General features: G+C 35.4%; 1 protein-coding gene across 11 annotated transcripts in view; it reads right to left on the reverse strand.

The window, feature by feature from the left end:
• The window catches only part of lrch3 (leucine-rich repeats and calponin homology (CH) domain containing 3), a 108174-nt gene that overhangs the window by 48914 nt on the left and 42188 nt on the right, over positions 1 to 17072 (reverse strand). For all 11 annotated transcript variants that reach the window (XM_069897178.1, XM_069897183.1, XM_069897184.1 and 8 more), the window contains exons 4-6: positions 16052 to 16157; positions 12560 to 12696; positions 9222 to 9334 (exon numbers count right to left, since the gene is read on the reverse strand). In XM_069897178.1, the coding sequence (XP_069753279.1) occupies positions 9222 to 9334; positions 12560 to 12696; positions 16052 to 16157 (356 nt within the window). The remainder of the gene's footprint in view (positions 1 to 9221; positions 9335 to 12559; positions 12697 to 16051; positions 16158 to 17072) is intronic.

Genomic DNA, 17072 nt, shown 5'->3' on the forward strand with positions numbered 1-17072 from the left:
TTTAATTTAGTGTAAATTTAGTTACTTTATTTTTATTGTTAATTGTCTTCCCAGTTTTGTCCATCTTTGGGTCCAAGTTGAAGTTGAAATCTCCTCCAAGCAAGATATGTCTCTGTGTATCTTCTATCATTAGGAAGATGTTTTGCATTAATAGCTGGTCTTCTTTGTTAGGTGCATAGATGTTTAGAAAATTCCAAAATTCAGAATAAATCTGGCACTTTGTCATTACGTATCTACCTGCTAGATCTGTTATTATTTCTTTTATGCTGATTGGTAGATTTTTGTTCATTAATATAGCTACTCACCTGGATTTTGAATTGTATGATGATGCCACCCAGTCTCTTTTCAATTTACTGTGTTCTAACTTTGTTAAATGTCTTTCTTGCATAAAAGCAATGTTGTCAGTAACCTCTCTTAATTTGGTTGTGTATTCCATTAATATTTACAGTCATGAAATTTAATGTAGCCATCTTATACCTCCTTTTTCAATTCTCTCTCAGCTCCTCAACTCTTCCATTTCTTTTTTTCCCCAATATTTTTTAAAAATGAATTTTGCACATTACAGTACACGACAACACAGTTAAAAAAAACAAATTATCCTAGAAACCTCTACTAAAATTAACACATAAAATATTCTTATCCAAAATAATGAAAGTCCCCCCTGTATTGGGTTGTCTTTGGCTCCTTCCCAGACAACCACAATTCCCTTATCTATTTGGGTTGCGGTAATAACCGCATGCGTCAACAGATGATGAGGTAGTAGTTCTTTTCTTCTCCCTAGCCCCACTCAGAGAAACACTATATATTTTTCAAAAATGTAACAAAGCTTTATTTTCTTATCTTATTCCCCCCCTTATCTTTTACAAACTTCAACTTTATATTTACATTATTACCTTTACAATTAATCTCTATACATTGTTTTGAGTCTTTTTTAAATACTTCTCATTTCGTTGTCTGTTTGGCAGTTGTTCAGCAAAGCATTGGGCATCCTTCGGGTCTGAGAACAGTCTACTTCTTTCCCCTGGAGTAAATACTTTTAATACTGCTGGATGTCGTAGATTAAAATTATATCCTTTCTTCCATAGTACCTGCTTTGTCAAGTTGAATTCTTTCCGTTTCTTTAAGAGCTCGAAGCTGATGTCTGGATAGAAAAATATTTTTTGTCCTTTATATTCCAGAGGCTGCTTATTTTCTTTTACTTTATCTTTTGCCCACTGTAATATTTTTTCTCTTGTTGTGTGTCTTAGTAGTTATATTATTATGGAACGTGGTTTTTGGTTTGAATAAGGCTTTGGTGCCGATATTCTATGTGCTCTTTCAATTTCTATTTTTATCTTGTAGTTCTTCTGCTTCCAAGATTTGTGGGATCCATCTTTTTATGAACCCCTTTATATCTGATCCTTCTACGCCTTCTTGTAGGCCTACTATTTTTATATTGTTTTGTTTGTTATAATTCTCTAAGACATCAATTTTTTTAATTAACTGATCTTGTATCTCTTTAATTTCTTTGTCTCTATCTTTCAGCTTTTCTTTTAGTTCATTCATTTCTAATTCTACAGCTTTCTGACTTTCTCCACTTCATCTGTTCTTTTTCTTATATCTGCAACGGCCAGCTCTAGTTTTTTCATTCTATCTTCGGCTTTTTCCATTTTATTTTTATTGTGTTAAATTCTGTTGTTAAAATGTCCTTAATATCTTCATTTGCTCATTAAAATATTCTCTATCTATTAACTGTTTACCTTTTTTACTTTCCTCTTTTCCGTGTAAGTCTATCTTCTTTTTTTTTCTTCTCTCTATCTCCTTCTCTCGTCTTCTGTTTATCTCTTCTTGCCTCAATGTCATCTATCCGGTTCTTTCTGTCAGTTCAATTTTGTCCCGTTGCTGGGCTCCCCTCCCATCAGTGTCTTTTTTGGCATGTGCAGTTGTGCATCTTTTTGTGGCTCAGTGAGCCATTTTTCTAGTTCGGTCCGAGGAGAGCCGTTGTTCAGCTGGGCTTCCAATGGCTTCGGGAGTCGAGCGTTCTTTTTAAAGGTAAGGCCTACCTCTTTTCTTTCTGCTGTTTTCCTGTCTTCTTCTTCTTTATCTGTCTCTCTGGTCTTTTCCTTTTTTGGTGCCATCTCTTGGGTTTTCTTGGTTTCTTTATCTTTCAGGCCTTCTATGTTTTTTCTGTCCAGCTTTGTTTTTTCTTTTCTCTGCGGAGGGCTATTCTTCTCTGTCCACTACTCCATCAGCGTGACGTCACCCCTTCAGTTTTATCCATTTTTGATTAAGAAAATCTTGATTTTCAAGTTTTGACCGTCAAGTTTTTACAATGACTATTGTAAAAACAGAAATGCTGGAGGAACTCGGCAGGTCTCGCAGTGTCCACAAGAGGTAAAGATATATTACTGAAGGATTGGGCCTGAGCCCTTTTTCAAGATGAGCCCTTCCTCATAACTACAATCACAGCATCTGCAGACTTTCGTGTTTCACTCAATGACTATTGCCCAATAGCACTCACATCTACTGTAATGAAATACTTTGAGAGGTTTATCATGGCCAGAATTATCTTGTACCTAAGTAAATTCCTGGGCTCACTGCAATTTACCTACTGTCACAATCAATCCATAGCAGATGCAATCTCAATGGCTTTTCACTCACCCCTGGATCATCCGGACAACAGCAAAACCAACATCAGGCTGCTTTCCATTCATTACAACTCAACTTTTAACACCACCATCCCCTCAGTACTAGTCAACAAGCTTTAAAATCTGAGCCTCTGTGCCTCCCTCTGCAACTCAATTTTTGACTTCCTCATCGGAAGACCATAGTCAGTATGGATTGGTAACAACATCTCCTCCTATTGACAATCAACACAGGCACACCTCAAGGATGCCTGCTTAGCCCACTGCTCTACTGTCTCTACACCCATGACTGTGTGGCTAGGCACAATTCAAATGCCATCTACAAATTTGCTGATGACACATTTGTTGACAGAATCACAGAGAGCAATGAAGAAACGTACAGATGAGATAGACTAGCTAGTTGAGTGGTGTCACAACATTGCACTCAACATTAGCAAAATTAAGGAATTAGTTATGGACTTCAGGAAGGGGAAACCAGTATAACATAAACCAATCCTCATCGAGGGGTCAGCAGTGAAAAGGGTAAATTCCTGGGTGCCAACATCCTGGATACATTCTGTTGATACAATCATGAAGAAGGCTTGCCAGAGGCTATTTTTTTTAGGAGTTTGAGGTGATCTGGTATGTCACCAAAGATTATTTTTTAAAAATATTTTAAGAATTTTAAAACTACATCCATGTATACATATTCAACGAAGTTACAAGAGAAAAATAATTACACGCGATGTGTGTGTGTATAAAATCCCTATCTTTTCCTCCCTTCCCCTCCCCCTACCCATCCTCGCCCACAAAATATATCAAAGAAGGAAAAAAGAAAAAGTTGGGAGAATGTCAAAAGGAAATATAAAGTCTTAATACTAATAATAACAGAACTGGGGGTTGCCAACAGGATGGGCTTTCAGAGAGTCCTTCAAATTTACAACCCAGCATATTGTAAGTGTGGGCTCCATATTTATGGAAAAAATTGATACTTATTATGTAAAGTATAAGTAATTTTCTCAAGTGGAATACAAGTTTGCAATTCAACATGCCATCTCACCACCCCTAAATCTGTATCTGATTTTCAAGTAATCGCTATGCACTTCCTGGCCATAAAAATTCAGTTTGATACATAATTAACCTTAATTTAGGTCTAACCACTTTAATATTACCCAACAAAAATAACATCTGGTCCGGTGGGAATTTAACCCCTTATATTTATTCCAAAAAATTTCCTACCGCTAACCAAAAAGGTTTACTATAGAATACTTCAGAATGCAAAAACGAACCAACTTCTTGATCACATCTAAAACATAGATCTGATAATATTGGATTCAATTTTTAAATTTTTTTTGAGGAGTTAAGTATAATTGATGCAAAAATTTATATTAATAACATTAATAATTTGTCACATTTTCTTTACATAATTGCATCCAATCATTTTCATCTATTTAAATCAACCTCCCATCTTAATCTTGATTTATGAATTCCTAATTTAGGAGCTTCTTTTTGAAGTAATTTGTACATCACTGAAGTGAACTTATTCAATAATTCTAATTCATTCTGCCTTGGTGATATCAAATTAGGACCTGACTTATCAACCAAGAAAACTTTAACAGAAAAAGGATTTATTTGGAACATTAAATTTTTCATTCATTCATTGGAAAATAATAAATTTATCAGCTTCAAAACAGTCTTCTATTTTCTTAATCCCCATTCGACTCTAAATCCTAAAAATTGATCCTATTTCTATGGAAATATAAAGGAATTTTTCAAGAAATCAATCCTTTGCCACCTATTTCATAATCTATTTTATTCCATAATTCTATCAAATGTTTCAAAACAGGCGTATATCTACTTCCTAGTAACAATTTTAAATTCCATTTGTAAATAAAGTCCTGCATACTGTTTTCTCCTATTTTACTCAATTCTATTTTAACCAAGGCTGGAGATTTATCTACATCAAACATCCCATTAATAAATTTCAATTGAGCTGCCTTATAATTCTTAAAATGGGGAAGTTGCAAACTTCCCAATTCAAACTTCCAAGTCAATTTTTACAGACCCTCTAGCCATCTTTCCTTTCCATTAAAAACTTCCTAATACTCAAATGCAAATCCTTAAAAAAATTTGAGGAATCAACAGGGAATTGACTGAAAAAAATATTGAATCCTTAAAAATATTTATCTTTATACAATTCACTCTTACCTACAAGGGTTATAGGCAAATTATTCCACCTATTCAAATCTTCTTTAATATTATTCAGTGAAGGTAAATAATTCAATTTATATAAATCATTTAAATCATTATCAATCTTAATCCCCAAATATTTAATTCCATCCTCTGACCACTTAAATCAAGCAAATTCTCTACATTGAGTATAATCACCTTTAACCAAGGGCATAATTTCACTTTTGTCTCAATTAATCTTATAACCCAATATTTCATCATATTCTTCCAGTCTTACATATAATTGACACAAAGAATTTTTGCGATCTGTCATATAAACCAAAACACCAAAGCAAATAAATTAATCTTATGTTCCTCTTGACTAACCTTTAAACCCTTTAATCTTAGAATCTTGTCTTATTAATAACTCTGCTAAAGCATCTATTGCTAAAACAAACAAAGCTGGAGATAAAGGACATCTTTACCTACTTGATCTCGACAATGGAAAAGCAAAGTCACCAAAGATTCTTGAAAATTTCCACAGGTGCACTGTGGAGCATATTCTAACTGGTTTCATCACTGTCTGGTATGGAGGTGTCAATGTACAGGCCAGGAAAAGGCAACAGAGGCTTGTAAAGTCAGCCAGCCCCTTCATGGGGATTGGTATTTACTTCATTAAGGCCATCTTTAAGAGCCAGTATCTCAAGAAAGCAGCCTCTTTTTATATATTTGCACTAATTATATATTTTTAAATAATATATTTCTGGAACTGTAATTTATAGCAATTTTGTAACTGTAATGCACAATCCTGCTGCTGCAAAACAACAGATTTCGTGACACATGTTCATGACAATAAACCTGATTCAGATTTTGGCATTCATTGAAATATTTCAGAAAAAAGTAATTGATCCATTAGCAAGTGTTGTAATATTTTCATAATATTCTTACAGTTCTTATAAAGATCAATAAAAATATTTGAGTTTGTAAAATTGCAGAGTAGTGAGATAATAATATCTTTCAATATCGAGATGTGTGCAGTTCTATATATTTGGTTTATTTTTATCCTGCCAATTTCTAATTAGGTCAATTTTTAAAAATTTGATACAATTGGAGCTCAATAGAAAGAGATTAAATAAAAATTTGAAAGAACAGCTTCCAACTTTAAAAAGCAACAGAAACTGCATAACGTCAAAGAAAAATTGAAAGGACAGATGAGTTGTAGACTTCAAGGTCTGCTTACGAAAAGGGATATAACACAGCATTCTGAATTCAGTATTTATGTCATTTTAGGAAAAAACAAATTCTAAGCATTTGATAAACTGATGGCATGTTCAAGTAGTTGATTGTGCCAATTACTTCTTAAGGTCCCCAATGACAATTCTGAGGGATAGCTTTGTTCTAGAAATAAATTACCAGGGGTACTGGTACTGTTTTCACTATTTTTGAAAACATTAAAGTAATTAGAAGAATGTTGATCAATCTACGACTTTAAAACTAACAAAATTAGGCTCAAAGATAATGAGCTTGACTCGTTTTCTTTTGGATGTATACAAGAACTCTTGTTACCATGATATTGAAATCAGTCTGCCTGGCTCCTTTTTAATTAACATGGTAATGACAATTCAGATCAAGGAAACAGAATGAGATTTGGAAGATAGGCAGATGTCAGATAGTGACTCAGTTGGCCTTAAACATTTCAAACAAATTATTACTTGCATACTAAATTCTAACGTGTCCAGATAGCCCTCTTTATTCCCATTGGTTACAACAAATTGCTGTTAAAATAAAGTTTCAGTTTGTTAAAAAAATACTACTTAAAAGGTAAATTTAATTACTGACCACATTTTTTTTGTTATGATAAAAACAATCTGTTGAACAAAGGAACTCAGTGGATTGAGGAGGATCAGTGGGAGAAAAAGGTCAACAGTTCTGAGTAGAAACCTTCATCAAGTCTCAAACTCCCATTATGTTGTTAGTTGGAGTGGGGAATTCAGGATTTAGACTCAGAAACAATGAAGGAATTGCAGTGAAAATGTATAATGCAAGACTTAAAAGAAAAGTCTACAGGTGGTGTTTCAATGAGTCTAATGCCCTTGACTGTACAAGTCACAGAGGTGCTGGAGTACTCGCAAATAAATGTTGAAGATATACATATTGCAGCCATGGTTCACTAGTGTTGGAGGCTGTGATGGTTTATGAAGGAGGATTAGGACCCATCCAAGTAGACATCTTTTGACTTGGATGACTTTTAGCTTCTTGAAGTTGTTGAAGCTTCATTCATCAAAGCAAATGGAGAGTACCTCACCATACTCCTGATTTATGCCTTGTTGATGGTGAAACAGCTTTTGATATTAAAAAAAAATGTCTCTTGCTTCAGGAAACCCAGCTGCTGATTTTCTTTTGTAGCCACAACAGTTAATTGGCAGTTGCAGTTAAATTTCTAGTCGATTCTGGCCTTCCAGTATGTGGGGTAGGGGATTCAGCAGCTCTAATGTTACGGTCAAGGGTAGGTGATCAATTTCTCTCTTATATGCAAAGTGTCAATGAAGAAGTGTGAATCAGATCAGCTTTACATAGGAACATTGAAGCCAAATGCAGCACTGTTGCCATCATCAACTCTAAGACCTCAGAAGCTTACAAAATTCTTATAGGGATCAACAGGCTGGATTCAGCAAGGATGATTCCCAGAAGTTGAGAAACAAATGTCAGTGTCAGAATAAAGGGGTCAGTCAGGACTAAGATGGGAAAAATTTATTTAAGTCGAAGCTGGAGTATCTTTGGAATTCTGTATCCCGGAGAGAATCAAGATGCAGTTATTAAATTTATTCAAAATTATATGTTGATATATTTCTTGATATTAACAAAATCAAGGGATCTGGGCATAGTGCAATAACTTTTAATGAAACAATAGATCCACCATAATATTGATGTATGGCATAGCCACTCAAGGGGCCAAATAGCCTATCCTTGCTCCTGTCACTTATGCAGAGAAAGATCAGAAATGTGTGGTGAATAATTAGTCTTAATATTCCATGGCCAAGTGCAGTGACAAACTTATTAAGCTAATAGACCATTTAACAGACCTTGGAAGGAGTACAGAGGAAGTTCACTAGATTGATCCCAGAGATGAGGGAGTGAACCTACTAGGAGAGATTTAATCATCCGAGACTGTCCTCTCTCTGGAATTCAGAAAAACTGGAAGGGGATTTCAGAAAAACATATAAAAATATGAAAGGAATGGAAAAGATAGAGCTAGGCAAGATTTTTCCACTGGTAAGTGAGACAAGAATGAGGGAGCATAGACTCAAAATTCAGGGTAGTAGTTTTAGGACAGAAATGAGGAAGAACTGCTTTTCTCAAAGAGTGGTAAATCTCTGCCATAGAAGCAGTGGAGGCTAAATTTCAGAATCAGAATTTATTGTCATGAACATGTCATGAAATTTGTTGTTTTGTGGCAGCATCACAGGGCAAACATTTATATAAACTACATTTCAAAAATAAATAATAGTGCAAGATAAAGAAAAAGACAAAGCAAGGTAGTGTCTGCGGTTCATTATATATTCAGAAACCTGATTGGAAAGAGGTAGAGGCTGTCCTTAGAGTGCTCATCTTCAGACTTCTGTAGCTTTTTCGCTGATGGTAGCATGACCTGAGTGTTGGGGTTCCTTGAAGATAGAGGCTGATTTCTAAAGACACCACCTCTCAAAGGTGTCCTCGATGGAGTTGAAACTGGCGCTCATGATGTCGCAGGCCAAGTGAACAACCCTCTGCAAATTTTTCCTGTCCTGATCGTTGGCAGCTCCATACCAAACAGTGATGCAACCAATCAAAATGCTCTCCACAGTACACCTGTAGAAGTTTTTGAAAATCTTTGGTGATATAATGAATCTCCTCAAACTCTTCACAAAGTATAGCCACTGGAGAACCTTCTTCATGATTGTATCAACATAGAGGCTCTAGACTGATTCTCAGAGATATCGACAGCCAGGAATTTGAAGTTCTTTTAAATTAAAAAAAAAATTTAAACATACAACATGGTAACAGGCCATTTCAGCCCACAAGTCCACGTCACCCCATTAACCTGCACCCTGGTATGTTTTGAATGGTGTGAGGAAACTGGAGCCCCTGGAGAAAACCCACACTGACATGGGGAGAACATACAAATTCCTTACAGACGGTGCAGGACTTGAACTCCAGGTCTTGTCCCAATCTCTGGCGCTGTAAAGGCATTGCGCTAACCACTACACCAACTATGCCGCCCTCTCCACTGCTGACCCCTCAATGAGGAATGGTTTGTGTTCTCCTGATTTCCTCCTGATGCCCACAATCATCTCCTTGGTTTTGCTAACATTGAGAGCCAGGTTGATGTTGTGAGACCACTCATCTAGCAGAATGTGAAGCATCCAAATTGGTAGCATGGCTCAGCCTCGAAAATGTCTCTTTAGTTACCATGAGTTGAACCCAATCGGCCTTGTTCTGTCATATTCTGGCAGATCCGGCACACTCTTACATGCTTCAATGTTCAGGTATTTGAAAATATGGACTTTCCCCTTTATACAGATCTGTAAGAAAAAGCAGACATGCTCAATTCAGCTTCTAATATTAAGATTAAAATTAAACGATAACAATGAAGTGATATTTTATGAATTAATGTAAATGATGGTTATATCACCATTAATAAGATCTGACAATTATTAAGAATAGCACTGAAACAGTCACAAAGAGTACATTCAAAATTCATAGCAATTTCTCTATTTCTACATAGAAATGTCTTCTTGCAGAGGGTGATGAATCTCTGGAGTTCTCTGCCTCAAATGGTGAAGGAAGCTGGACCATTAGAAGTCTTTAAAATGGAGGTAGATAAATATTTATCTGATTGAGGAACAGAGGAGCATGGAGAAATGGCAGATAACAAGAGCTGAGACCAGCATACATTAGCAGAGACTTAATTTCAAATTGAAGGAATAGATGGAACTTCTGTTTAAATCTCAATCAAAAGATGGCTCCCCTGAACATATGATATTATATTCTGTACAGTACTTGTTTTTTTGTGATCAAGAATCTGGAGTAAAACAAACGTGATCTTCTGTTTTGATCAGTGATCTTCCACTGAACACTTTAGAAGTGCCATTAGGGTTGGGCAAGTTACCAGGCACCATACATTTTTGAATTTGAAATGTTGTGACCTAGTACTTCCACCCACCCCCCCCCCCCCCCAGAAGTTCACTTGAGTTTGATGATTACAGATCTAATTGGACATTTACAGTGATGGAAGTGGTGAAACAGGACCAGAAATTGGTAGGAAGAATTATGAAGGGAAATAAAGGGTTGGAATTTGGAAAATTGAGTGAATGAAAGCTGTAATGGGGACAGGATTACAGTGAGAAAATTGGGTATGGACATTAAGAATGTAAGATGGAGGAGGAAAAGAACTGGTAGATTGTCACTTTCAGTGGGAAGAAAAAAATCACAGATTGGGGTTAGCCTGTTGATGGGGGGAAATGGTGATGGGAAGATAGGGATAGGTCTTTAGCATGAAAGTACATGGTGATTCTTTAGTCTATGCTGTCCCAAGAATGTTTTAACATGGGAATTCCTCGATCAACATAGTCACAGTTCTCCTACAATCTTTTAACAACACAAGGAATTGTATCAGCCTGTCTGCCATGGATGCACAAGGTGTGTAAAAATGACTCATACTGTGGCCCAGTTATTTCTTTGCTATTACTCCACCATTTAATGAATTTGTGCCAAATCTGTGTCTAATACCCACATTTCTCAACACTTTTGGTTCACAAAAAACATCTATCAGCCTCAGATTTAAAATTAATAAGTGACCAATAAAATGTTGTTTGTTGAAGAAAATTATCAACTTCTACCACTTTCTTCCCAAAAATTCTGGCTCTAAATTTTAGGCTAAGCCTCCACCAGTTTCAATTCAAATATCAAATGGAAATAGCTTTACTCTATTCTTTCCTCAGCTCCCTGACTGACCTTGAAAACTTGCATCAAATTATTGCACAAACATTCCCAAGAATTTAAAGTATTGTCTAGATTTCATAAATCATCTTCTTCATTTAAATTTTGAGTCCAGTTATAAATCTTGTCAATACAGGTATACCCCATTTTATGAATACTCACTTTACAAAAATTCGCTTTTACGAAGAAACCTGTGCTCGTTTCGACGAAAGAATTTGAATGGGTTTTCACTTTTACGAAAGTAGCCTTCAATAGTAGTTAATGGATCTTCGCTTTATGCCATTTCAGCTTATGAAATGTTTCATAGGAACTCTTTAGTTTTGTAAAGTGGAGTATACCTGTATTGTAAATATCACAACAGGCTGGCAGCAATTTTAGTTTAATGACTTTTATTTTATAAGGTTCTGATTGAAGAGCCTATCTACAATGCTTTGAATCATTCCAGTGAATCTGCATTGTACTCTTCCACAAAGTTAATAAATAATATTACAGGTTCTCCAGTTTGATCTAATTAGAGATTTGCACAGCTATTGCATGATTTCAAACTATGCATTACAATCCTTTACATCATTTTTTAATGATATCTATTGACTTCTTAAATGAGCATGAAGAAAATTTAAATACAGGAGTTAGTGTTACTGCAACTGATGAAACTGTATTTGGAGCATTATATGGCACTCTAGCCTCCTTCCCCAAGTAAGAATGCCCTTGTCTTAGATGGATTGAAGCAAGGATTCGCTAAGTTGGTTCAATGGATTGCAGGTTTGCTGCATGAGGAGATAGAATGGACTTGAACTCTATTCTCAATAATGTCAAAAAATGATTTCATTGAAACATAAAATTCTTACAGCGTTTTATATGCTAAATGCAGGGAATATGATTCCCCAGGCCAAGAAGCCACAATCTCAGAATAAGGGTAGGTTCTTTAGGACTGCGACAAGAAGAAATCTCTTTATTGGATGATGAATTCTCTACCTTGGAAGATTGAGGAAGCTCACCCACTGAGATTGAACAATTTCTGGATAGTAAAAGAAATAAAGGATATGAAATTGCACAAGAAAAAGGCTGGAAAGTAGGCTATAAACTCCTACCACATTCAATGCTGAAACAGGCTTGAAGGGTAGGAAGATTTAATTCCTGTTCGTATTTTTTATTCTTACATCTATATTCAAGCATCCCCAAGGTTTGATTTTTTAATAGTTTTTCAAAATTTAAAGAGTATTGTGATCTATTCATTTTGATCCAAGCTTCAAGAATTCATATGTGCCAACAATTATATCCATTGTTATTGCTATGTCTATTTATGTATCTAATATCATATATAATGTTATTCTTCCATCTTTAAAATCTATAATATTGCACATTTTTGAAATATCAAACCACCCCATCTTTTTAGTCATGGAGACTACACACATCTTGCCGGGATCCTATTGTTTTTTTCTCAATTTCTTGCTGCTGAACCAATTTCCTAATTGCATGAACAACTTGCTTTTAATTACTAATGTTTCAAGTTTAGGTAAAAGATTCGACAAGGGTCATTATTAACTGTTTTCTCATTCAGATATTGTATTAATTGCTTGTCATCTTTCAACCCAATTGATCATTAATGAGGTAAGGGAGACAATTATAATAACTTTCAGTTTTAGGATGGGACACCATGTGTCCAAAGAAGCAAAAATTACTCAATAATTATGGGCTTTGAATGGAATACAAGGCGTGAGTATCAAAATACCAACTTTGAAATTAAAGTTAATGATGTCTGAAATATCAAATTTAAAAAAAAATCATCAACTATCTCTAGCACTTACCTGTGCAGGTGGAGACTGTAGAGGATTATTATCCAATATAATTGTTTGAAGATGACGCAAATTTCTGTAACAGACTGGAATTGTTGTCACTTTATTGCAGGAGATATCTAATCGCACTAGTGGTAAATCTGCAAGTTCTAATAAGATGATGAACATTCAATTACACAATTGTTTGTGAGTGAATCTATCATTTAGTGTGAATCTATCATTTAGTGAATCTATCATTTAGTGTGAATCAGAAGTAATTGTATTTCAGAAATTTTACGATGTATTCAGTAACAATTAGTTGATGGTTAAGATATTTATAATTCAAATCATTTGTTCCAACAAATTTCAAAAGAAGAAAATTAAAATGGTTTAATATCAATTAATTTTGAGCTATTTCATCCAAAATACCCGAATGAAAAATAATTTTCATAGTACAATTCCTATTGTCCTTTATTGCTCACTTCGAGAAGTGAACCAATACAGGTACACGATCCTTTATCCAGAACCCTTGGTGGACAGTGTCTTCCGAATTTCCGATTTTTCTGGATTTCGGAAAGCCCACATGAATTGTGCTGCATTATCCACCCCCACCCCCTTCCAGTCACCCGGCAGTCTTCCCTGGCTGCCAGTCCCTCAGCCACCTCCCCCGACCGCCGGATTTTGGAGCTTTCCGGATTTTAGCTGTCCGGATAAAGGATCTGGATCCTGTCCTCAATATTGAGGCTCTAATTAGAATCTGTTGCCTCTGCTGGCAGGCCACCTTTTTTATCCTACATTTCTGAAGCAAGTACCTTATTACCAATTCTATGAAGGGATTACCAGATGGATAAAGAAAAATATTCAAAAATATTCTCAAAACCTTCTTCAGAATTGCAACGCCACTAAGAAATTAATCCTTAGAATCATCAGAATGGAGACGATGTTTTTTGTTTGCTCTGCCTGCATTTTACGATTCTAATTTTCATGTGTTTTCGTACCTATGAAAATTATAAAATATAAAACATTTAATGTTGCATTCCCCCAAAAAGTGCTCACGCCACACCTGGCACAATCATTTTGTCACACATCTTCAATCCACATCACATCAGGTATCTCCATTAATTTTTTTTTGAGAAAAATGTTCCATCCTGAGAAAATGGCACTGAACAAAGTTTGGATACTATGACAAATATCTTGTGCTTACCCAAGTCCACAGCCCAACTGTCATCAAAACTGGCAATTTTACATAATTTATTCTCTTTTCATGATTTGTGCACTGCTGGCAAATGTTGTATTTACACAGCCTGTCCTTAAGCAAGTTAGAATTGAGTACTCTACTAGACAACTTCACAGAACATTTAAGCATTAACTACGTTGGTTTATCTGAAACGATTTAGAGGCTAGATAAGGAAAAAAAAACCAGAAGGACATAATTCAAATGAGTTTTATGACAATTCAATAGTTCTGTTATCAACATATTGATGGGTGATTTTTAATTCCAGATTATTAATCTGTCATAGTGGAATTTGAGATTAGATCTCTCATTTGTTTGACTAATGACTTGAACATCATGTCACTGGTGTCATTATAAGCATGCAAAGCAATGGGAATTAGAATGAAGGAACATAACTTGTAAATGCTTAATAATATCACAAGAGAAAATCCCATTTTCTACCACTAATCTGGAATCATTTAGACACCATCTTCACTTTGGAGGGAAACAAATGGAAAATCTTCATAATAATGTGAAAATTGTAAATTAAAGAATTACAATAAGAAATGCTTTGTCCATTATATCACAAGTTTATTTGAACAAACTTAAGGTTTCAATTGAAAATAGTCAGTGCACCTTCAGGACTTTGATAGAGCTTGTTTGCAAATTTTCAGACTCTTCTATGTTAAATCAACACGTTAATGCATTTTTTGCGATGTTGTACAGCATTATAAAAGTTTCTCAATGAACCATGCAAGTTTAAAGAAGCACAGGATAAAGGACCAAATCAGTTGAGAGTGGAAAAAACTGGCCTATATCTGGCCTAGTTGGGAGAGAGCATGGGAGCCAGGACCCCTTCAAACCAGAAGTGGGCCACAGGTAGTCAAAAGGGAGCATTGAAAATCAACTGGAAGGGAGTTGAGGAAATGGTACCCATTGAATCATAAGTGGGGATGGGAACTAGGTCTCTGGTGAGTGGAAGGGACCAGAGCATATTTCATCTGGTAAACCTCATGCCAATTAGCTTCTTGCTATATTTTATTCATCTTTTACTTATATTATTTCTAAACGAGCTTTATTGTATAATGAAACATTTTCTATTATCTACAAAATGATAAGCTTATTTTTTACTCAACTCAAAACCAAAAATAGGTTTTCTAAACCCATGTACAGGATAGTTATTCACTCAGATGAAATCTAAATATCTAAATATGGATAAGATCAAATAAACAGAAGAAATGTTGGAAAATCTCAGTACCTCAGGCAGCATCTGTATCCAGAGTAGGATGAAGTTAAAATTTCAAATTAATGACTTTTTATCTAACCTAAATTCCTTAAAATTGCAATGAGCAATCTTAACACATGAAACAAACAGTTTAAACTTGAAAACATTTTCCAGTTAATAGTTTCCACATTTCAAAAAAATACAATAATTTTTTTATATACAGGGACTTCTGTGCATTTTAACAGAGGATTTTCCATGAAAGTAACAGATCTTAGTGAGGTATAGATGCATAATTAAGGGCTATCATTACAAAAAAGTAAAATATATACAACATGAGCACAGCAACTGAGTTCTATAAGTAGAAACTGCACAGTTGAAGCATAAAACCAACTTTTTATTCGGCAACCCAACAAAAAATATTCTTTTGCATGAAGAATCCTAGCTGATTTGTTACCATGGTTGACTGTATCTTGCCAATTGAACCTACAGTAGAGTTAAGAACAAGCTACCTCAAAACAAAGCAGGTCCTATGCCTGGGACATTCATGCCTCAATATGAGAATTTGTAGCGGCACACCGCCGTGGCAATCAGGCCGACGCTCCAGGCAGCGAGTGCAACCAGGAGCCAGCAGACTGCACAGCAGCACTGGCCCCAGCAAGCAAACTGGCAGTCATACAGCTAAGGTAGCATAGGGGCCAGCATTCCCAACATGGCGCTGGCCCCTGCTGCACAACCAACAGCTTGGGGATAGCAAGCGGGGAAGAAGGCATTGTAATTCAAGAAGGGGATCCGCACCCAGGAAGCCCACCATTGTTATGTGGATGGAAACATCAGTTGATGGGGCAAAAGCCAGGATTCAGCCCCAATAAAACACAGAGCTATACCTCGTAACACCTGTGTATGTCTTTCTTCAAGAAGTGTGTGGCTACAAATTCATGAATTCAGCCTCTGGGAAATCAATGTGTAATTGTTTTCTTTATGTCCAATGCAATGCATTAAGATAGTACAAAAATATTTGCAAATTCTTTTGTTAATGGGAAACAAGGAAAGGTATAAATCTTAAAGTATGTGACCAAAAAAAACTAACCTTCTGGTAGAGTTACTAAATGATTTCTCCTCAAGTTAAGGTCCCTTAAAATCTCCAGGTTTCCAATCTGTGGTGGTAATGTCTGTATCTCATTACAGCTGACATCCTAAAGATTTTTTTTCAACAAACAAAGAAATTAATTAAATAGACTCTGATTCCATAATATCAATTCCTACATCTTCACATGAAGCCCTAGAAATAAATTAATCCTCCAATCATGGTTTGAAGGATTTAGTTCCACTGGTCTGATATTTAAAACCGCCCACCCCCAATACTGACCCAAAATGAGGAATAAATTTTTAAAATGTAATTCCCATATTCTATAAAGGTTCATGGGAAAGCAGACTCACTAAATATTTCAGGAAAAAAAGTCATATTTAAATTTTAGGATTGGATCTGTTTTGGATTCACATACCCATTTGTTTTTGAAGATTTCTATTCTCATGATTAACTCTTTGCTTCCAACATCACCATTACAAAGAATAATCCATTTAAGAATACCCTCTCTGGTTATTGCTATACATGTTACAAACCTTCGCAGAAGCCAATAGCTTGTAATAAAATGCACATTTTTAAGGGGTGAAAATTCCAAAATCTCCACTTTTAAGACTCATGACTTCACATGTAACTACTGCACAAGAAGCACCAATATGATCCATTGCGCCTGCGTATTAGTTACACTCTCTTTCCTTATTGCCTTGCAATTTCAATTACATGCCATCTTTGGAATCCTCCTATTGGCGCATAATGTAGTTTTTGGTTGGAGGAATCGAAAGGACTATTTTCTAAATTTTGCCTTTTCATAATTTTTAATTTCATCATTTTTAAATAACATGTAGATACACATATCCTTTCTTTTTAAATCAACTGTTTAATGGGTAAGTTGTTCTGGTTTCTCACTTGACACAATACCCTGCATCATTGTAGGATTTCATCAATCAGAACCACACTGGAAGCTGCAAGCTGATATGTATACTTGCACAAAGATGGCAAAAATGGATTGATCACTTAAAAAAAGCTC

The sequence above is a fragment of the Narcine bancroftii genome, chromosome 9 (genome assembly GCF_036971445.1).
Source record: "Narcine bancroftii isolate sNarBan1 chromosome 9, sNarBan1.hap1, whole genome shotgun sequence".
NCBI classification, from domain to species: domain Eukaryota; kingdom Metazoa; phylum Chordata; class Chondrichthyes; order Torpediniformes; family Narcinidae; genus Narcine; species Narcine bancroftii.